This window comes from Thermobia domestica, chromosome 7 (assembly GCF_964235325.1).
Source record: "Thermobia domestica chromosome 7, izTheDome1.hap1.1, whole genome shotgun sequence".
NCBI classification, from domain to species: domain Eukaryota; kingdom Metazoa; phylum Arthropoda; class Insecta; order Zygentoma; family Lepismatidae; genus Thermobia; species Thermobia domestica.
In genome coordinates, this window is record NC_137460.1 from 158,894,165 (window position 1) to 158,918,551 (window position 24,387).

Below are 24,387 nucleotides of genomic sequence, written 5' to 3' on the forward strand. Positions count from 1 at the left end.
GAGAGTACGTGACACCTCATCACGCTCTCAGTGAGGTAGGTAGTTAACTGCGCCCCTACTGGAGGAGGTTAGGTCTCGGCTATCCTCCGAAATGGGCATCTAGGCCCTTGGGTCCTGGAGAAAAGGCTACGTGGTAACTCAACACGTATGAAAGAGTGGGTAGTTGGTGTGCTCAGAGGGCAGGATCCGAAACTCTATCGGAAGGATGACGTAGGTACGGCCCTCAAAGAGCCTTTCGTGGGTGCTCTTGGCCCGAGATGGGATACATAGTATCCTAACGCACACTCGTACTTTACGACCACTGACGTAGTGGACTCTTCGTCCCAGGGTTTCCCTGAGGATCCTTACTGAGTGCAGAGTCTACGACCTTACCAGCGGATCCGCTTCCGCTCCCAAATGGCAATTTTCTTTAAAGGAGACAGTCTACATCAGCTATTGGGTTCTAAAGGTAGCTTAGCTACAACGTGTACATGTTATCTAAAACGTTAAAGATAGGTAGCCCCATATTGCTTAAGCCAGCCTACCAGGGAAGACACGGCTCCCAAATGACTATGTCTGGTTCGAGCAGATGATCTATATCAAGCATTGGCTCTGATAATGTACGATGTATCTCTACCGTAATTAGAAGAAGTCCTGTAATGCTTAGACGATTCTACCAGGTGGGGAGTGTCAGATTCCTGTCTGCAGGAAGACTGAACGGTGACTGGGGGAAAATGTCAGTTCCAGGTATTTAGGTAATTTGTCTGATTCCAGTGGAAGGGGGGAAACTCTATGTGATATGGGCTGGCACGAAACTCAAATGGTTACTTAACACGTATCACTGGATCCGGGATGAAATACAGGGGTATCTCGACGTGTGTGTGGTACCTCTACACGAGAAGGCGGTTGCCAATGGAACAATAGAGGTAGGTAGGGCTGGGATTGAACAAGCCCCCTCGGGCATCGCCTGGGGCTCTCGGGTTGGGTTTGACTCTGCCACGCTGTGGTCAAACCGTGGGATTCGGTAGCTCATGGGAGCCAATCCCAGGAACCTGGGTAACGGCAAGCATGGGCAGGACGTGAACTTACCTTGAAACGCTCGGACGCCATGCTTGCAGAGCATGGGAGGACTGACTCGCTAGTAGTCCGCCTCAACCAGTAGGTAATTGGTAGGCAGAACTTCGGTTCTACGGCTCATTGGGAGAATTCCACTCCCTTAGATTATAGGAGTTACACGCTAAGGCATCAAGGTCGAGAGACATATCTTGACAGTGCATCTCATGCATAGGGACATCAGTAACAGAAGAGGAATTACGGCAGGGTGCCTCCTTTGACGGAGTCTGTCCGTTAAATAGCCAAAGGGCCGCGGGCATGCCCTCTCTGCATGCAACTAAACAGTGGTGGTAAACCACTAGACCCGATGTCGGTCCAAGTTATCATTTAAAATTGACTGCTGCTACGTACAATGCAAGATCTCTCCATCGGAAGGAAGATTCCGCAAATTCGAAGAGGAAGTACAGAAGATCAATTGGGACATCGTCTGATTAACCGAAGTAAGAAAAGAACTAATTGAATTGAAAAACAGGAGAACAGTATATGGTAAGACTGACTGTTTTGGATTTTACTTGAACGAAAAACTAAAGTGTGATGCCTTAGAGATAGATGATACTCATAGTCAAGAAGAACGCTTGTTATTAAATTCTTCTAGAGATACACACACCAAGTGATTCAAGTGAATGATCCAATAATTAGCTATTCGGAACAGTAAGTGAATGAATACGTTTTTAAAAAATCAGAGCTCAAAACAGAATTCTTTTTATTTAAAGATTATAATGGAAGATTTCAACGCCGGAATCAGACAAAATTAGAAGTCTATAGGAAATTTCAGATATTTGGAAAGAGGTGGACGTGGAAGCCTTTTAGTAGAATTCATCTAAGCTTGGAAGATGTTCGTTATGAATTATTTCTATATAAAAACTACCTATTGAAAATGGATGTGGATGAACAAGAGAAATTAACTTCATCATTTCAAAGAGAAGAAATGTAATTGAAGATTACAATGTCCAGAAAAAGTTCAACATAGAAAGTGACCACAGAATGGTAAGTAGTAAACTGTACCTAAAGAACATACTTTTTACGAGGCAGGGACATATAGAAAGAAAGCTTCTTTCAGAGCATTGTGGCCCCGCGTACCGTAATCGCTAACTCTCTCACCTTTATTGCTCACCTTTATTGCTTCGATTCCCAGTAGGAAGACTCGATCGAAAAAGTATAAAACCTTTTCAGGACAGCGATCCTGAGTGAGGTTTTTCTAGATTTTCCTCTTTCACACTAGGCAAATGCCGGAATGGTACCTCATTTAATGGTCCTAGGCCGCTTCCTTTCTTCCCCATTTCTCTCTAGATCTCCAATTCCAATTGAAAAGAATAGAAGTAAATATTAACAACGACAAAAATTACATCCAAAACAGAATGCGAGTATGTGCAACTTCGCATGATAATATGAAAATGCGTTACAGGTGATATAAGAAAATTCCACGGCAATCTTGTAAAACAAATAATTGTGGACGAGATGATCCTTAATAAATCCAAGCAGTGGATAGAAGGTAATCGCAGCAATGAAGAAAGAAGATAACCCAGCCAGGAAAAACAGCGAGAAAATACTGAAGGAAATTCAACAATTCAAAAGCAAATTCATGTTCAAAGAAAGATGCAGAGTAAATACAGCTACTGCAGTGGTATAAGAAAAAGTTTTACTCGGTATGAAACGAGAGAAGACATCAGAAAGTGCGGCATTATATAAGTCATATTACAGGAAGCTGGGAAAAAGAAAAAAAATCTAACAATATTTTGTACTACAAATAAATGTCTGCAAAGTGATCGAGTTACGAGAAGTGAAAAAAAATGCATAGTCCTACTGTTACTAAGAAAGGGTACAATAGATCTATAAGTTACGAAGTTTCCATCTAAGTTACGAAGTGTTTACGAAACTACTGACGTTCCGATTGGAGAATCGGTTAGACTACATGCAAGCAAGAGAACAATCTGGATTTAAAAGCCATTACAGCACAGTAGATCAAACAGTGAAGAACTAATAGGAAGGTCAAATGAGTACGAGTTACCCTTACTATAAGAAAGATTTCGATTCGATGAAGACCTCGATGGTAAATAACGCTCTTGAACTAAGTATTATCGAAGAAGAATATTAAAAAAATGTATGTAACATATACATGTATGAACAAGGTATTGCGAATACTAAGTTGACTGTACAATGACGACAGAGTGATACTATTCGTGTTTTCTTCCAAGCTTTTTACAAAAGTATTTGGATATGTTTTGATCTCTCAGCCGTGAGAGCAAAGCAATAAATGTAAATGAGAAACAACTGAGCTATCTAAATTTTGGTAATGACGTCATAAACAACAACACAGAAATGTAAGACACAATAGAACTTAATTTGAAGAGCATGATAATTGGGTTGAAATAAGTATGGAAGAAAAGAAAGCGATGTTGAAAACTTCGGGAAGAAGTCGATGACTGAATTTGAAGCTTCGCATTTAGGATAAGTAAATTTGACATCTATTTTAGATAGGACATACTTATACAAGAAATGATCAGCTTATTGGGCTAGGCTGAAGTGTATTTAGAAAGAACATCTTATTGAAAACTAAAATATTGATGTGTTTTAAGCGCCGAATCGGAGACGTGGACAATAACAAACTGTCTGGAGACTACGAAACTAAGAATGGAGTGATGTTTGCTAGGAATTATTCGCAAAAATTGGAAATTAATTACGTGAATTAGGAAAATGACAGGAGTGCGGAGATTATCGTGAAATTAAAGGTATTTAAGAGATAATGGATCGGACATGTTGCAAGAAAAAAAAACATGATTGACAAAGAAAAACAATCTTTGACAGGACATTAATACAATAATTATGATAGACGTTGAAGACGATCGTGCGATTTCATATCCTATTATTGCAGGCAACCAACATGTTTGCTACTGTATTGGTTGCATATATGCGACGGAATGTTATATATTTTAAACAGGATATGTATTAGTCACTGTTAACGTAACCGTTATCCTTTAAGATGTTAACGGATTGACTCAATTAACGAACAAGGCCGTTATAATCTCTCCAGCTATCCACTGCGAAAACAGGTTTCAAAAATTCTCTTTCGTTCAAGAGTTGTCACATGGAGAAACGAATGCACGAGCAGTAAGTCCCACTGGATGACCCTAATAAACGACCTAGGAAATTCATTACAAATATAGTGTGACGAGATTAAGAAGCTCTGTAGGGAATGGCCTAGAATGGCCAACATAGGTTGTTGTAGAGAAAAGTTGAAAGACTGCCATCCAGTGGCGTATTTAAGCGGGGATTCCATGCTTAAGCCCCCCGAAATTTTATTTCCTATTTTAAAGTAAATGAAATATTTTTCAGAATATTCACATTTCCAGGACTAAAGTTACCAAACAACCACCGAAACAAAATCGTAAATACACCACTGCGGTCATCAATTACTGAATTGTTAATGGTTGATTATGATGAAATATAATCTAATATTTACAAATAGTTATTAAAATAGTGGAAACCCCTTTAAAATACAATACACTTGATTAGTATTGCATGAGACTACCGTTAGCATACAGAACAGCTCTTTCTGTCTAGGAGTTAGAGGTCTGCACGGATTCGGGTCTAGAGATCATATATCACTTCGGACCCGGGGCGGGTTCGGGCCTAAATGCTAAAACGTATTTCGGACTCGGGTCGGGCCTCCTATTGTAAATTCACGGTACGGGTCGGGCCAAACCCGTGCAGATCTCTACTAGGAATGGAGGCAAACATATCTATCTATTAACGTGCTACAATAGCAATTAAAAGCGCATGAGCTCCAACCTATAACTTTAGCTTTCAAATCTTTCGTTTACGGTTGTGTGTGATTTCACGTTTAACAGAGACAAACATTTTAAGTATTTGTACTTTAAATAGTCTAAATTAGTTAACTATATCTTTTTCATAAAGTTTATGATATAAAATTATTATTCAAAGCCTTTGTATTTTAATAAACCTTCTCTAAAATCAATGCATGTGAATTGTGCTTCCATCTTCCGAGTTCTTTTAAACTATGTTTATATGTTTGTGGTCAATCCTTTTGACAATGAGATCTCGGAAACTAGAGGCTCTAGAAAGATGACGTTTTCACTGATCGATTGGAAATTTTGCGTAGATTGTCCAGTTTTAATTGAATATTTTTAAAAAACATGGCCATTATTTCTTTATTACATTTTTTAGGATGCACTGGAAGCGTTGAAATTAAAAAAAAAAATCTTAAGCATCATATCCTATGCGTTATACATTCCAACACCACAACGTTGTATATTGGGGTTGTATATGTCTTAGGCGTTTGCTCCATGACCAAATAATAGTGAAAAAGGAAGGATAATTATTTCTCGAGTTTTAAGATAAATCTTTATTTTTTGAGTGTTTTGCCCAATGAACACCATATATAACTTACATTATAATTAATTGTATATGTAATGTATTTCCTTATTACATACTGCATGCAAGAAGAAAGAAAACACTGGCCATACATGAATTAGAAACTCCAACCGGAAGTATTCTCAAATCTTGCAAACGGTGCGATATATTGAGAAAAAAATAATCGAAAAAATCTCCCCTTTATATGGTACCCCTTGCTGATTTTCTTAAAATCAGGACGTCTTTCACATGTGTCTGTAAAGGGCTATGTACATATGTTGTGAGGAATGAGAAAAAGATTTATGCTCATATGCGAATGATGCGCTGTGTAGAGAGCGCAGGTTCAGCTAGTAAGACATTAATTATATAACATTCATAATAGGATGCCGACGTTCTGTAAACACTCACCGTACCTCAGATGTATATTTTAAACATACCAATTACTTATGCCCTGAAATGGTTGTGTATATATATATACAAATGATAATTATTTTATATAATTATTAATGCATTGAGGAATTTATCATAACATACCAAAATGTTTGACCTCATCGAGATCGAACTTACGACCTCACAATGACAAGTCGCACGCTTTATCACTGAACTAAACATTTCAAGCTATTTATTTACAATATAATTAATACATGATAAAAATCGGCAACTCATTACATACGTATGAAAGTAAGGAGAAAAAAATTCTTTAAAAACACCAAAACATTTTATTCCTAGAATGACACCTACCATAATCAAGTTAAAAGAGTTTAAAATTTACAAAATGTTTCTGCTTATGAACTAGTGATTGGTTGTTATCAGAATGTGTGAGGTACGCGAAGTAAATATCCGAATGGCAAGAGCTTGGTGTAGTTAAAACATACATAATTGGCTGAAAAACAAATCAAATGACAGTATTGTTCTTAGTGGTAGGGTAATAGTTAAAATCAGGATAAACGATTAAATTGCTATCATTGAAGGAAGAAGGATGAAGGCGGGATATTTTGCTTAACAATTCACACAACTTCTTCCAAATATCTGTTACATTGCTAGAAGTTTCTAATCTATGGCTGAGTGTCAACTTGTTACATATATTAGACAAATTATCAGTATCAATACCAAAATAAAAAAGTGAGTATCGTTTCACAGTGTGAAACGAAGATTTCCAAACTATATGAATTCAATAGTCAAACTTGAAGTAGTATTACCATCTGTCACAAAAGAAAATGCATGTTTTTCGCGGGATAGTATCTTTGTATCACCTCTTGATTTAATTAAATGTTTTTTAAAGGACCAATTCCTAACCATAAATCGATAAATGTATTATCTTTCGTTTTGCAGCTCAGACAAGATACGATAAAAATATCATAAACCTTAATAGAAAGACAAAACAGTTACGTTTTTACAAGCTTGAAACTTACGAATATTAGCAATATATATTTACAGAGTAGGGAGGTTCTGCTACGTTATTCCGTAGTTCATGGAATCCGTGCAGAACTACCACTCGGATGTCCCGTGTTCGAAACTTCTTCGTGCTTTGCACGTGTTTTTTCATTGATTAGGTAGGACAACAGCTAAAAGAAAAATATAATTACAATTGTAATTGATTTGTCAAATTTTGTTGTTGTTCTTGTTGCTATCAAGGGAAAAAGATGAAGTAGAATTTTACAAACGTAAAGACCGTTCTAAATTTTAATATTAATAAAAAGTATGACGAGGTTTACAACTGAAAACAACATTGAATTATCTTCAATTTTAATCAATAAACAGCTATGATCAACGAGATAGGTTTAAGTTATCTTGAGTGTATTCAGCACATTGCCACTTATCATTTTTATTTCTGGAATTAAATATAACTAAAATACTTTTTCTTTAAATATAAAATACTCATATTTAGTTCTAAACAAAACAAAGAGCACAGTTCAAAATGTCACTACGCCACATATCTTTACATAAATAATTGAAACAAATGAATATATTTATACGTATAAATGTCGAAGATAATGTGACAAACTGTAATAAATTAAATAATAGTTTATAATAAAGTAAACTACAATGAAGTGCAAAGTTTTGAAAGTTAGGGAAAATATTTGTCGTTATATGCTAAAACACAGTTTATTCAATAGGTAGGGACACTTTACCTTCAAATATATAACTTGAATTTGATTATCGATAGAATCTGAAATATATATATTAAGAACTCCAAATCTTCAAGAACTCAGTATAACTTTAAAGTTCCATGGTTTTAAAATTATCGTTACAAATAACCAAACTATAGATAAATCCAGGGAGTGGTTTATTGAACTAGCTCCTGCTTCCTGTTTTGTCTACCATACCTAATTACATTATTACTACATGCTGTATTTTAGGTCAAGAAATATTTTTTCCTTTATATATAGTTCAGAACAAAAATAACGTCAACATTTAACAAATCTTTCATGTCAAAATAAACTGTAAAAAATAGCACACTTCGCTTGCTAGAACCTATTTATGGTGGAAACCGATATATCAAATCTTTTTTAAAAATATTTGAATACTTCTGAAGGTTTTACTGAATGTTTATTGTTATGTATACATGTTTGTTCTGTTTGACATGAAGATAAGGTTATTATGAAGAAAACGGTCTGCAGAGCCCTTTCTAGAATATATGTTATTAGTTGTAGTGGTTGATTTAAGTTTATACTTTTGATAAAGTGGATAGTTTCAAATATCTAGGATCAATATTAACAGAGGAAAATCATATTCACGAAGAAATTAAATGTCGACTGAAATCAGGGAATTCGTGTTACTATTCGGTTCAAAATCTCTTGTCGTCGCAAATTCTGTCAAGGAATTTGAAGCTTAAAATATACAAAACGATAATTATGCCTGTTGTCCTGTATGGCTGCGAAGCATGGTCACTTACTCTGAGGGAAGAACATAGACTGAAAGTATTTGAGAACAAGATCCTGAGACGAATATTCGGACCCAAGAGGAACGGGAATGGGGAATGGCGGAAACTTCATAACGAGGAACTACATAATTTATATGGTTCACCCAACATTGTTAGGGTCGTCAAGTTTAGGAGGCTTAGGTGGGCGGGTCATGTAGCTAGAATGGAAGAAAGTAGAAATGCTTTCAAAGTCTTGACTGGAAGACCAATCGGAAAACGACCATTAGGAAGACCTAGGCACAGATGGGAGGACAATATTAAGATGGATCTCGCAGAGATTAGAATACCAAGTAGAAACTGGATGCAGTTAACTAAGGAAAGTCAGAAGTCAGTGGAGAGCTTTTGTGAACGCGGCATTGAACCTCCGGGTTCCATAGGCCATAGAGAGAGAGAGAGAGAGAGAGAGAGAGAGAGAGAGAGAGAGAGTTGATTTAAGTTTAGCGTCCCGTTCTGTAACGAGGCCATATGAGACATGGAGCTATAGCTTAACGTGGGATCCGGACCGCATGAGCTCCCGCCGAAAATTGTGCTCCGGATTTAGAAACGAGTATCTATCCGACTACAGTCAATTCTCACCTGTTGGGATTGGAACAAACGTTGTATTGGAAAGAGGAATGAAACTGATTAAGAATTTTGTGACCTGGAATCAGTCAGAAGCGTGACTCGGGAAGACTCGAACAAATCTGAAGAAAACGAAACATTATCATACATACGAAGAGTTTGTATGACATTGTTAATATAGTTCTATCCTTTCCTGCTGGTCTAGTGGCTAGCGTGTGCGCCTTTGGTGTATGTAGTCTGGGGTTCGATTTCCGTTAGAAAATAATTGAAACTTTAAATAGCTAGCTAACTTTTATTAATTGCCAGTCTCCTTTAGTCTAAAGGACTTGGTGCGAGCGGTCGCGGGTTCGATTCCCGGTGGGGGCACTCGGTCAAAAATATGTAAATAGCTTTTCCAGACCAGCCATCCTGAATGAGGTTTTCTCCGGTTTTCCTCATTCACATCAGGCAAATGTCGGGGTGGTACCTAACTTGTAGGTCCCAGGATTTTCTTTCTTCCCCAATTCTTTATTCCTTTCCTTTCCCCGGGTAGTGTGCTCGCCGAGAGACGTCATCCCTCAAACGTGACTGGCTAAATGGCCATAGATGCCGAAAGCCCAGAAATCTAAATCCTAAATCCTAAGGGACTTAAACGTAGGATGTTAAACTAATTTTTTATTAATGTTCATTTAATTTTGAAACGTGATTCTAGAAACACGATTCTGCGCTCTCTTCTCATTAAATTTATAGTTGGCTCTCTCTCTTTATGTGTTTGTCTGTCACATAAGTTTATGCATGTTTTCCGCGGGATAGTACCTTTTGCCCCTTGAAGTGATGGAAGATATGAGAAAATTAGTTCGCTTAATGTAACTGATCTTAGAAAGTTTTAAAGCTGTGGATCCTCGTAAAACAACAAAATACATTACGTTTGCAAATGCAATTTACACAACAAATAACACAAATAGTGTAACATGCAGGGGAAGCAGAGAAACTATTTTACGGTAAGACGATAGAAACAAAAATATATGCTGAATGTTTAAAGTGTATAGCAAGAAAACAAGCACGTGAGTGTGTGGTGTATTGGGTAACTCTCTATCGTACCAATCAGCTGATCCATGTTCGAATGTTTGTCAAGTGCCTTCTTTTCTTTTCGTCGAAGGAACCCCCATTACTTGTAGTATTAGAGTTTTATATATGGTCTCATTCTGTTAGATTTTTTATTCTTCAGGGGGCGAGGTGGCTCAGTGGTAGAGCGTCACTGCTTGGGGTCCCTGGGTAAATCCCAGCTCGCGCCGTGTGGACTTTATGATGGACAAACACCGTGCTCGTTCGTTTTCTCGGGATTCTTCCGTTTCCTCCTACTTTCTTTATTCCACCATTTCACTCATCTCTCATCATCACCGTCTCCTTTATCCTAACCGGCATAACCGTGGGACGTAAAACTTTAATTTCATTTCATTTTTTATTCTTGTCTAAGGTAATAATATAAGACAAGAATAAGTATGATTCTACCTACGTAGATCAAAAGTAACGGTGCTCTAGATTTCTTTTAATTAATAAAATATAAAAATAAGCTTACATCCGAAACTAAATATACAAGTTATTGAAATGAAAGTAGCAGGTTGGTGCAATATAACCTGAGGGCAGAAGAGCAAACCACTAGTAAGAAGAGCAAAGCAATTTAACCTGAGGCACTTTCAATTGGCTATCTTATCTCTTTCTTAACTGTGAACTGAAGGCACCTTTTTTAAAACACAATGTTATCAATGAAATACTGCCCTGTGTGAAAACATAAAGGGTAGAGAAAAGATACGATATTAGTAAATTTTGCTTTTATTATTAGATGTTTGAGTATGTTGGAAGAAGAAATCATGACCACTATTTAATGAGAATATGATTAATAAACTAGTGTTCATACTGAGTGGAAAGACAGTATGTTTTCTGGAATGTTATATTCTACTTGGGAATAGTCAAGTGAGAATGAAAAGAATGTAACATTTATAGAATCAACCCTATCAAGAGATTGATTTCTGATGGGAGTTCATTTAGTTTAGGATCCCAAGTTAAGTTGTAGAACTATGTCTCATATAGTCTCAGTGCTGAAGAGGATGTTACGCTCCCAATGAACCAACTGATCAGTGTTAGAACTATCTGTTTCAGGAAAGATGATTGGTTTGTGAACTCTGAAATATCTCTCTTAATCTACAAGCCAAGCTTGGAGCAGTTTCCATGTGACCCAAAAAGGATTAAAGTCACATATCTGTGTACGAAAGTTTATCGCTTGCTGAACTACTGTGACCTATAATTAAACTTGATTTGTAGCTTACTAAAATTGTGCTTCTATGTTCATTGGAGCAAATTCAGGGGGATGGGAGGAACATGTCCCCTCCTATCTTGGAACTGAGGGGGACTGTCCCCCTAATAATCTGATGTGGAATGTGTTTTGGGGGGGCAGAAAAGTGATGATTTGTGTCCGATTGCAGCAAAGGAAAGTGAGTTGAAAATGATGTCCCCCAGAATAAGCCTCAAATCTGCCTGCCTCCCAATGTTGAAGACAATTCTGCTCTCTTGATCCTCCACAGCTTTGCTTTTCAACTTCACAAATATTTTGAACATCACTTAAAAAGATTATGTGATCGGTCTAACCCGTCCTCCCCCCGCCCTAATGCTGAAGACAGACTTGCGCCGCTGTCTAGGTTCTTAATACGGGTTCAAAGGTCAGACACGAACTAGTTGAAATGCTCATTCTTCGAACGAGAAAAATAAGTTTATGGAAATGTTATTTGCGAAATATTCAAACCTCTTTCCCAATAGAATAGCATATCAATCGAAGTGAAATGAAAAAGATCCAAGTGAATCCAACTGCTAAATGTAGTCTAGATTTAATTTAAACAGCTAAAATGCTTACTTACTTTGGCCAGTTTATGAACACAAAATGGAAAATTAAGATATTGTAGCAGTTGCCTTGTTTTCTTTGCTAGAGTTGGAATTTCCTAAAACGATGCGCCACGTGGTCACAGATTTGTACGAAGGAGTTTAAATGTCGAGTTTCATCTTCCTATGGTAAGAGATTCGTCAGAAGTTCTCTTTCTTTATATTTTAATACACCTTTCCTCGCTTAGAACATATGTTGTATGAAACTAACGTGAGAAAAACGCAGGGAGAGTTAACTAACAAGGGGAAAGCAGACTTTGGTAAAAAAAAAAAAAAACAAATCTTTGGGGCCATCCTTCGCGAGGTAGTAGTGCACATTTAAAGTATTAATATTACAAACTGAAGGAGCGCAATAGCCAGAAATAGTGAGAGAAAACCGTCTTAAAGATTCCAACTCGACGCATATATGAGACGAAGTGTAATGTTATGAAGTGACGGCGTGGCACAGTTAGAAAGATCCACGTGAAAAGGGTCCTGGGTTCGATTCCTGCTCGAGCATTTTTTGTTTTTTCCTTTAACATATAAAGTAGCCATTTTAACTACATGTAAAATATTAATTTGTCATATATTTGTGAAGTTTTGTCAAGTTACCAGTAGACGTCAGCTAATCATTTCCTTCCAAGTACTAAATGTATTCAAATATTCATTTCTAACAGTTCATTTGATTTCCCGTGATGGTTGGACAATCACGATGTCACTTTTACATATTGACCGCGTATTTAGAGCTTGTTCCCTTTCAAATATCAGCTTTGAAGGGGAGAGGAGGCAAGTTCGAAATGCGTGGTGAATATGTCGAAGTGATGTGATTGTATAATCGAATAACATTAGTTGTTTTCAAACCTTTGATTCACAAGTTTGTTTCTTCTTCACACAAAACTACAGATTTAATTCTTATACTCTGCATTTGTTTTAAAGCAGTCGATATTACCTGATCAAAGACTTCTGTCCGGCACTATACAGAAAATGCCCCCTTAATAAAAGAGATTTAAAAAATGCTAGGACATGTTCTGTTTATTTATAATAAAGAATTAATATACTGAATTTCAGCTTTCCAAGTTGAACGGCTTGTAAGATACTAAATTTTTCACAGAAATTTGGACCCCCTTAGAATATGTAATATAATGTAACCGATACGCGTATGATAACTTCCCAGTTGGGATTGGGGCCTAACTATATACCAAAAATCATTTCATTTGACTTTGCAATTTGGATATGATGATCACGCATACATAGTTCTATTCATTTTTTATATAATAATTCATATATTACCCATGATTCAAACATTTTTTCCAATAGCTAGCTCCTGTAAAAAGTCACAGGCTGCGTCTCAAAGTTAACTAATAAGTCCTATTGCTATTATTACAATTGCAAATATCAATATCTAAAATTGCCTGAAGTTCTTCTTTCAATAGAAACAAATGAAAAAAGAAAAAGGATGTCTTGAAAGTAAAACGTAGACAAATTCACCAGTGTTCAGAAGCTGTCTAAAATGCACTGAGCAGAATGGGTCGGTGGGTCGTAATGCGTTGTTAAGTCAGAGAGGATCGGTGGGTCAGAATGGGTCCCGGTGGGTGGTGGGTCGCAGTGGGTCACGTTCTGTTGACCCGTGACTCACTGACCCGCTCCATCTCTGGACTGCACATACGGATAAAGCAATCATATATATATATTTTAACCTTCCTGACTTTATTTAGCCTCCACTAATTTAAGATAATTTACAAAAATGCAAGAAAGCAATTATTAATAAAGTATAAACAAAAATATAGAAATGTTTTTTGAAAGAAAAAGTAATCGATGTACTCGAGACTCGAACTCACGTTGCCCCACTCAACAGGCAAAAACCTTACCGACTTATCCACGGCAGAACTTGTAACTTGTGGTTTCGAATCTTCATTTATTTTGAGTGTGTTACGTAACAACGCTACCAGATGTCAGTACTGCTGCTACCACCGTCTTGAAGACCTATTTCGCAGTTACGAAATCACTCTTTTAACCCCCATTAATCCGATATCTATATACTTATATATATATATATATATATATATATATATATATATATATATATATATATATATATATATATATATATATATATATATATGTGTGTGTGTGTGTGTGTGTGTGTTGAAAACAGTAAGTAAGAGTATAGATTAATTCATTCTTGATTTTAATTTACAGAACAAATACTTTTAATGAAAACATGGGGCGTGTTGCCGTAGATGGCTAAAAATAAAATTCAAGCTTCAAGTGTAACTGGGGTAACTCACCGACAATTGCTAATTTAACACGTTTGATAGCAGCACGTGTAATGGCTGATTTATAAACGCAATTGATATAACCTGTGTAGATAAGTAGATACCGTGTGTGACTGTCGTTTTAAAGATTCTGTGTTCGAGTCTCAGCTTAGACTGAGTTACATTTTTTCAAGGAATTAAACACTATAAATGATGTCCTTGTTTGATACTGAAATAGATTTATCCTATGAAGGGAGAAAAACCAAGACAGATACAGCGGATAAGGTGAAAGACGAAGACTATTTATCCTTAAGTGTTAAAATTTAATTTAATCCAATGTCTTTTGCTCTTTCCTTTCCCTCTTTCCTTTCTTTTCTCATTTTGTTTAGTTTTCCATACTGTTTCGGTCTCTGCATGATGCGTATTATTCTTTTCGTTTTCTTTGCATTAATTCCTATCTCTTTAAACTTAACGTGAATGGAATTTCTGCAGATTTATTTCGTGGTTGTTTCTCTTAGTGATTCTCTTAGATAGTAATACTTTTTCCTCCAAGTGGAGGACTATCCTGACATGTTATGTTTTGGGGCATGTATTTGCTGTCATGTTGGTTGTTCAACTATCAGACATACAGTGAAACTATTCTGCTACTGAAAAAAGCTATAATTTCTTATATATCCAACCTCCAGTTTCTAATGTTCGTGGCTGTACTATGAAAGAGTTCTAAAATTTTGAAATACAACTCCTGAACTGTTATGCAACCAAATTCACACTACAGAATGTATGGTTGCCTATGAGCATGTTACATTGACATACCGTAATTTATCCGTTGAGATGTTCCATAATTTAGCTCCAAAGATTGCCCTCAGATCCTAATGGAATTTATATGAAACCATTGGGAAAGTATCATCTTTCATACAAAATAGAATCATCAAAAGCGTGTTTAGGTCGAAGTTATGTGTGGATATCCCCACAACATGTATATAAACTGGTTGAATTGAGAATTTTCTCGTTTGTTGAAGTAGATTTTTTGGTTGGGGGGAAGAAAAAAGGGCCCGCGAGATTTTAACTGATTCTTGTAGTATTCGGCGAGAGAAATCGATTAGTGAAGGAATTTTCAAAACTGGCGCAGGCAAACATGAAGGAAATCGCATTTTCATGTATCGGTTCAAAATGGGGAAGAAAAAAGGGCCCGCGAGTTTTTAACTGGTTCTTGTAGTACTCGGCGAGAGAAATCGATTAATGAAGGAATTTTCAAAATTGGCGCAGACAAACATGGGGAAAATCGCATTTTCATGTACCGGTTCAAAATGGGGAAGAAAATCGCATTTTCATGTTTGCCTGCTTACTAGAGCTGAGCACCTTACTACTTAACTATTGTGCTTTCAATGTATTATAATCGGGTATTTGTTATTTTTTTTTAGAAAAGTATGAAGTAATAACATGAAACTAAATTTTACACTTAATAGCTGTCATATTAGTTACTTTCATTCATTTGACTTTTTGCATGATATTTGGATTTTTTGCTAAAAAAATTATTTTCTTTCTATACAATTCTAGGCTTACTCAGAATAATGGTTTGTGTGTTAGTTGTTTGAAATGTACGTGAAGAAATCTTACATTGTTACAGTTACCACCTCATGCTCATTTTCTAAATGTACGATAAAGGAACATCTTGGTTTATATAATTTATCATATATTATTATTACATTCCAAATTGTTTTTGTAATTTCCGAGGAGATTTCAAAATCTGTGCTCAGTTCATAGTACGTCACTAGCCGTTTTTAAACTTCAAGGGTAAAAATTCAGTATACGTCGGACATAAGAGCGAATCTATACCTTCCACTCTATGAGAAGTACATTATATTATATAATTAGATGCACGATGGGTCAAGATATTAATCTACCAATTTGATAGAAATTTAACTAATGTTCTCTCACAGTAGCGACACAGTTTTGGACGAGATCCACATGGAATCAAAACCGCACGTTGTGTCACTGTTCATTGAATCTCTGTGGCCACAAATATAGATGGTTATCCAACATGAATTTCTATAGTTAAAAGTTTCATGTTTCAGGAAAATTAATGCTAAATTAACGCGATAGTTACTAAATATTTCTCTTCATGAATGTCAAAACTAATTTAGTGACAGACACAATTATAGTCAAATGTAAAATTACGTAATTTTCTTTAACTTGTTAAATCTTACTTACTGCTTGAAACTTTCAAGAAAACAATATAGACTTTTTTTCACCAAGAACTGTCACTATTAGTAGTAGATGTGTCACCAGTAACAGAAAATAAAGAATAATAGATAAAATGTGGAATCGTTACAATGGCGTAAGCCTCACAAGTATCCCCACCATGTGTCGAGGCTTAGGGGATGAAGCCCAAATAGAAAAAATAACAATTTATGCTTTTTGCAAAGGATGTAGGTAGAGCGATAAACCCCGATGGAATTACATTTCCATTATGAACAAGTACGAACATTAGTTTTAGTAAGTTAGATTTAGAATATTTACTTAAAGCTAATTAATTATAGTAATTTTAAATAACATGTAAAAAATAATGAACATCGATATTTTTCATAGAATTGGAATTGACCTTTATAATGGGAATTGAGCTTTAATATAAATTAAAAATGAAGACTAGTTGGGAGGTAGGTAAAAGAAGGAGAGAAGATATGATACAAATAATAGGAAAAATGAACATTAGCTTTAACTATGTTGTGGTTTTGGCTAAAGTTGTTGACTTTTAGGGTGATGAATGCAGTTTTTTCGATGATATTTTCCTTCTTTGCTGGAAATTGAAAAATTCGACATAATTGACGATATGGATGAAATTCCGTCAGAACTGCCAGAGGCGATGGCATCAAGTGGATTGCTCTCGGATTTAGGAAGATATATATTCACTCTTCTGGATGGTATTTGCGGCAATACACCTGAAAGCTAAGTGGAGCGAAGTCTTTTCTGATGTGAAATTCTACTTTGCTTTCCACGATATTTTTCTAGTTAAACTTAAATCACGTCTGCCTCGATGATAATATGTCTCCTGTGGTTTTATTTAAAAGGGGACAATGATGTTCGCGTTCATTCAACGAGGAAGTTTTTGACTATAGGAAAGGAATGTATGACGAAGGAAAGGAAACTAGTTTTTTTGTTTATTGGTTGTTTTGTACTGACAAAATGAAAATACAAGTTTACACAAGTTGTCTGAGAATGTACATTTGAAATAAATGTTTTATATCGGTTGAATCAAAGATGTGAATTAATTTGATGTAATTTGCTTTTAGGAATTGAAATAAATTGTTCAAATGTTTGTTATTAAATTTTAACACTTTTACAGCAGTGGCACACATAATTGTGGGATGATGCACAATACTTAACGTTTCTGCATATAATAAATAGTCTCGTTCTGGTAGAATAAAAAGTATTAATTATTATCACTGAAAAAAAAACGACTTGTTCAGGAATACCAATTTGTTTGGCCATGGCATTTGGCCACTTTATTTGTTCAGTTTAACCAAAATTTAGTCAGTTATACGAAATGTGTTTGGTCATTAATACTATATTTTTTGGTCAGAACATTTGGTTGATTAATTTTGTTATGCTAACTAAATCTTAAGTTATTTGATTTTTCTAAACAAAATGTTTACTACTGGGCACCTGTATCTACTTGACTTCTGGGTAATCATGGGAAGCAAATGACAGCTTTGACTACCGGAACGGTTAATGCGTAAAGGAACAAAAATCCGTACGACAGAAGCAAAGTCGGTATTTGTTTGACTGTAGACAATCGACGTGTTACCGCAGCTGATCGATCTGTTTCGAGGTAAGTTTATTTTTACGTATATATTACTTTACTGTTAAGTAATGTGTATTGGTCATTTTAGTAGCTGTAAATTTGGTGTAACGAATAGGCATCTCGAATAAGTAACGAATACAGATGAAGGAGGCCAGGTCCAGTGATGATGCTAGAGCAAGGTGCAAAATTGTAGGGAGGAGGTGTTGGAGCAATTCCTATTCCCCCACTAGAAACTTCCGAAAAGGAGTAAATAGAATGACTCCAGAAGTTTGCAAAATAATTGATGAATTCACAGTTTACAGATACACAAAATTTAAAGTTTACGAAGAAATATGAAATGTAATTTTGAAAACGTATTTCATAAGGAATCCAAATATGTGAACCCTTAACTCTGAGATCGATATTTCTCGAGAAATACGTTAATAAAAGTTGCATTACTCAATCACGTAAATTGTATAAGAAACGACGGCATTTATTCCAAAGTTGCTCATCCGCTTGGTTTTCGAAAAAAAGTGTAATAAAAGCTACGAAAATTTAAAAATCATCAATTTTAAGTTCACTTTTGGGGCTACCATCTGCAGCATTTAACCCGGGCTGATGAGGGAAGGTTGGGATGTCACTCAGAGATAATTGCACCAAATTTGGTCTAGGAGTAGGTAATGGAAATAGAAAAGAATGTGTGGAAGGATTTGTTTCGCAGGCGTTTGGAATCAGAAATAATGGGCCCTACAGTTTTCATTCTACTTTAATTTCTGCATTGGCCACAGCAGTGAGCAAAGGCTCCGTCCCTTCAATATCTGATTGAAAGGCCATACTTCTTCAGAAGTGTAGGGCCCATTATTCATGACTTCTGTGTTATACAACTTTACGACACTTGTATGATCACTTTGTATACTCCTTTACTTCATCATGTCTTTCTTATGAAGTACTATATGCATTATTTTCATTTCAGTACCTGCAACCAAAGTATTTGGTAATTGCTACCAAATGTTTTGGTAATCAAGTTTGGTATATGACATTTGATTGTATTAACTAAATTCATGTTTAGTATTTACAACAAAATTTTTTAGTTCCAAGAACCAAACCTGGATCATTTTAACCAAATATTTTGGTTTTTCCAACAAATCTTACATAATTATCCTTATTTGGTCAGGACCATACCAAATGCATATTTGGTACTGGTAACTAAATACTAGGATGATGCAACCAAACAGATCGTAACCAAATGATTTCGTGCTGGTGACCAAACGTTTGGTTGGCGCTATATGGACCAAACGTTTTGGTCACCAGCACCAGTTTTGTTTAATCTGACCAAACTATTTTTTCAATGATATTGGTAACGAAAGACATGGTTTTTGATGACATAAAAAATTATTTTTTCTCATTGCTCTCGAAAACTACGCATAAGACTTTACTCTCAAGCATATTATTTTGTCCAAGTAGACGTGACTATCAACTGATATGTCTTATCTTTGAACGGTGCTTTAGTTAAACAGAATTTAAAATTTAAGAGCTCAGTATCAGATTCACCTTAATAAGTGGTACGGTTCCCGTATAGTATCAATACAGAAATCAGCTGTTCATTTTCTCAGAAGCTACGCATGATCTTTCGCACTCATACGTATCATTTTATTTAGCTCAATCAGATCGGTTGGTTAATTGATTGATATCTGTTGATTGGTAAATACTTCTTGGACATTTTTGTCAGTTAAAAAGTAGTAGTATTGTAGCAGTTACATTTAATTTACGCATTTTCTTTTGTCGTTACTAGTTTAACTATCAGTATTTTACCAACATTTTTAAGTATTCTCCAAAAATTAAAAATGTTACGGACCTAGGCTTCTATAATATATTTCACCAATAGTAGACTTCTTCTCCCCTGGCTTTTTTTTTTTTTTGTATCTTCCACGAATTTTATTCTAACATATTCTTGTAAATGATGGCCGAAACAGTATGTTTAACCTTTTATGATTTCCACTTTTTGATGTAAATTTTAGACTTTCACTCAAACACCTACTGCTTCCTTACTATTTATCGTAGGATCATGATTCAAACCTCGTTTTTTTCAGGATAGAGCATCTATCCAACGGTACCTCTTATTTGTCTGTATTATACACTAGAAACGGGAAAATTGAAAAAACCGGGATATTTTTGAAAAAAAAATCGAAATTTTTGCGCACCTCTGGTCCTGGCCTGGGTTGACGTAGGGATCTGAATTTTAAAAAAAAGTTGTTATGTACACTCATGTCCAAAATGACTGTCGCATATCTATAATTGTCTTCTTGTAATAATATAATTTGATAATGATTTTGCAGGGTACTTTTAATACTGATACTATGTGTATAATCGGGAAATGTATATTTGGGGTAAATTTCAAAGGAAAAGAATTATAAATACGAAAATTAGAATCACTAAAACAAAATGTTGCTAAATGGACAAGAAAGTTTTATTTTCGTTTTATTGTTCTTATTTGCTGCTCTTTTGACATGAAATTTGTCATATACATGTCTTTGTCGATTATACACATATTAGCATTATAAGAAATATCGGATAAATTCGTTATAAAATTCCATTCCTACAACAACATATTTATAGACATGCGACAATAATTTTGGACATGAGTGTACATAATATGCGTGCAAAATTTCAACCTTGGGTCTTGAACACTAAGGTAGGAAGAAATTTTTGAAAGTCCGAAGGTGACCTATTTTTTTCATGTGTAGCTATTCTGACCTGAGTTTTCCCAAGTTTCTCTCAATTGCAGCAGTCAAATATTGAAATAGTACCACTAACAAAATGTCTTACAATTCTAAGATTATTTCCTTTGTTATATTTTGTAATGCAAAATTGCTTCATTTGTTCTGAACTGGTACGGAACATAGCTAATAATTGATTTATCGAGCGAGCGTAAGTGAGTGTAAGCGATTACGCTTTATAAACAGAAGATTCCAGATTTGAATCTCGAAGCCTATCACCTAACTAGGGGTTTCCGTAAAGTTTCTGTTCCATCAGGCGAATACTAGAATAGTACCTCGTATTCACAGGGCCTAGCCTTTTCCTTCTATATATTTCCTTTTGATTTTATCGTTTTTGGTCAGTGTAAAACTACGTTTAGGTAAAACTACATTTAGGCTGATCTGAAACTTTTTAAATTAAAATAAAAAAAATACATGTGAGTTATAAAATAAGCACATACGCTCCTTTATAAATTTCCTCCCTTTTTACCTTTCTCTAACAATTCTTTTTCTAGAACAAACCTAATATGAGTAAATAGAGTTAGAAACAATCTGAATTTCCAGTTTCTTGATTTAGACAGTGTGATTTCGTGATTTTGGGAACGCGGCATTGAACCTCTTGGTTCCGTAGCCCTAGAGTTAGTTAGTTAGTTAGAAGTGTAACAAAGATTTTCTTTCTTCTTCTTCATTTTTTGATGTAAATATTAAATATTCATTAGTTTGTCCTCTTTCTAACAATACGGAAAACACACCAATATGTTTTCTTCATACTTACCTTTAAGTTCTCCTACTACATCTTCGTCTTCATTGTCCTTGGTTCGAGACACTGACATGATAAAGAAATTGAGAAATTTTTAAAACGGAAGAAACTGTTTTACTACGGAGAAATTTCTATCGCGGCAGAAACAGGAATTGTTTGGAAACAAAACAAAAAGGGTAAAGAAAAATGTTAGTGCGGAAATAACACTTCTTTTGCTGTGATAAAACAAACAATAAAGGAAAGTTTTAAAGACACAGTTATGCTGATTTGTTCCTTTTTTTAAAAGAAATGTTATTTTTTTAAAAGAAAAATAAGATACTGAAAGTCACATATCGCTGCAAAAAATTGAACGGCGCGACGGAATAAAAACGCGCGCACCGAACCAAAAGCTAGCTGCCGCCAAGTGACCGGGACTGGAGCGCGCGCTCTACTCTCTGAAGTTTGCAAGCACCGCGCAGCGCAGCAGCAAGGCATCAACGTTGCCAAATCGTCCAGCAGTGTGACAAAAAAGGCGCAAAAACATGAAAACAGAGATAGTTTGTTTCCGAAAAAAATGAACATAAGTACTGGTGGAGAATAGGAAAGAGTTACTTATTTATCAACAGATGTTCTATCACTCTGCTCTGAGTGTTATTAAAGGAGAAAATTGCAAAAACTGTTCGGGAATGTTTTGGTTTCAGTTCGTAGTAAGTGAGTATTGATGAAAAAGGCCACAGGAAAGGGATGGTGAGTGTTGAGGGTGGATGTACGGGGAACAGAGGAGAAATTCCAGAACATCCCCCACACTCTACTCTCCGTCCTTCGTTGGCCGCGTCGCCGCGTCAGGTGCATCGTATCCACCATCCATCCTTCGCTTCTCAACCCTTCCCACACAAGGCCCGAAACTAGGTCAAGCTCAAATGCCCTCCAGATGCAAAAGTAAGCGGAAAACTATATGGCAACAACGTACAACCTCGGAGCAAGTGCTCGCTATTATTTTTCTTGTTTGAAAGAAGACCAAATTTAATTTAACATTACAGAAACCCATACAATGTTTCATTGTTCTCTCTCTCTTTTTTTTTCGAGATGTAGTAATATTTTCGAAGCGTGTTACGTGTGTGGAAAGCAAGAAAAAGTGTAGAGATTGTTTCTGCAAAATGACATGCAGAGTGACTTTAACGACTGAAGGAACTCGTTTCTTCTCTCAGTGATTTTTTAAAAAATCTCACAACTTAAATTTGATTTACTCTTGATTACATTTTATGCTTCTTTTAACTTTAGTATAACTAACATTGAACATACAGAGAGTACCGCAATGATTCTAGTTCATATACCATTAGATATTTTAATTAATAAGATGGATGAAGCGTATCAAGTGCATTTTTAGGATAAGTTGTGTTCTGAATTCACAAAATGGTTGTTCTTGCATAATTCTTTCCCATCTTCCACTGTTCCAAAGTAGATGCCTGCCAGTGGCCCCGCGTAGCGTAGTCGCTAACACTCTCGCCTTCTGTGCGAGCGGTCCCGGGTTCGATTCCAGGTGGGGGCATTCGGTCATTATAATCATTAACAATATATTCGGTGTGGGATCACACGCAAGAGATAATCATTAAGAAAGAAAATTTATTTGACGCTGCAGCTATCAATAAAATGAAATTGTTGACGTGACCGTAGCGAGCTTCTATCATTCGACTCAGTCAATATTTGCCTCTGTTTCTATCTATCTCTTTTCTCTATGGTAACTCTCGTAAAATTTATCTGGTTTGAGTGAAACTTGATATGAATCTTTCTCTAATCTGCTGAAATTATTTGGGGTTGAAATTCATCAAGAATAAGAGGGTAAAAGGGGTAAACTTCATCCCAAACAATTTTCCAGTATCACCTATGTAAAAATTATTCGATTCCGGAACAACTATCTTTATTTTCTTTAGTTTCCCAATCATATCTATTGTTTGTGATTTGAATCCTTCAAAAATAAGCGAGTTAAAGGAGGCAAGGTACTTTAAAGGAAGCAACTTTAAAATTTATTTAAATAAGATGAGTAAAGATTTCCCGACAACTTACATCATAATTATATTCATTTTGACATAATATGGTGTATTTTATATTTGTGACTTTCCAACCTGCTCATTGCTTGAGATTGAAATCTATTAAGAATAAAAGAACTTCCCTCTTCCCCTTTTCAATTAAAAGGTACTTTAAGAACAATTTAACTGAAAAATATATTTGATTTTGACGCAATGTGGTGATTTTTTTAAGATTTCTCAATCATCCTGACTACATTGATTTAAAATTAGTCAAAGAACGAAAAAATTTATCCAATATTTAAAAAAATAGTTTGACAATACACTGAGAAAAAATTGTTATCCAGACAGCGCACAGTGGTCCAGACACCCTTCAAACCTGGCCAAAACATCAAAAACCGAAATTAACATAAATATGAAAGACCTTACACATTTAATGAGGAAAGATGTAAGGTTTGCAAAAATAGGTAGATTTTCGTGCAGCTAGTAAGGGTTGGGCCTACAGTTAGTACCAATGTGAAAAATTAAAGTCGGTGGAAGAAGACCATGTATCTATCCCGGTAGCAGACGCAAAGTTCATTATGTGAAAACAAAATAATATTTCATTGTTAGGCGTCAACAATAGTTTTGCAGAAGATTGTTATACATTCAGCGATCACGACACATACATAGAACTCTTAATATACTTTCATGTACCAGTCAATACGTGGATAAAAAAAATTAGATCGAAAACCAAAATTGGTATGCTTGATACTGAATTTCATGTAGAGTTTTATTTTGAGTCCAGCCAAATCTAGTTCTAGTAAGTGCTGGATGTGATAGTAAAGCATGTTATCTGTTAGAGAAAAAGACCGATCGTTGCCCACTTTTTCCCGATCTGGTTTGAAAGATATTTGTATATGATTGGGGTAATATTTTTACGAGTAGTATTTAGGCAAATTACTGTTTTTCCTTGTCATTCTCGAAACGTCATACAAAACAACACGAAAGAGG

At 35.6% G+C, this 24,387-nt stretch overlaps 1 protein-coding gene across 1 annotated transcript in view; it reads right to left on the minus strand.

The window, feature by feature from the left end:
* LOC145690531 (sodium-dependent proline transporter-like) overlaps positions 1–21,794 on the minus strand; it is a 527,499-nt gene extending 505,705 nt beyond the window's left edge. The window contains exon 1 of the mRNA XM_081765492.1: positions 21,407–21,794. Within this exon, the coding sequence (XP_081621618.1) occupies positions 21,407–21,464 (58 nt within the window). The 5' untranslated portion in view covers positions 21,465–21,794. The remainder of the gene's footprint in view (positions 1–21,406) is intronic.
* Between the last annotated feature and the right edge of the window lie 2,593 nt (positions 21,795–24,387).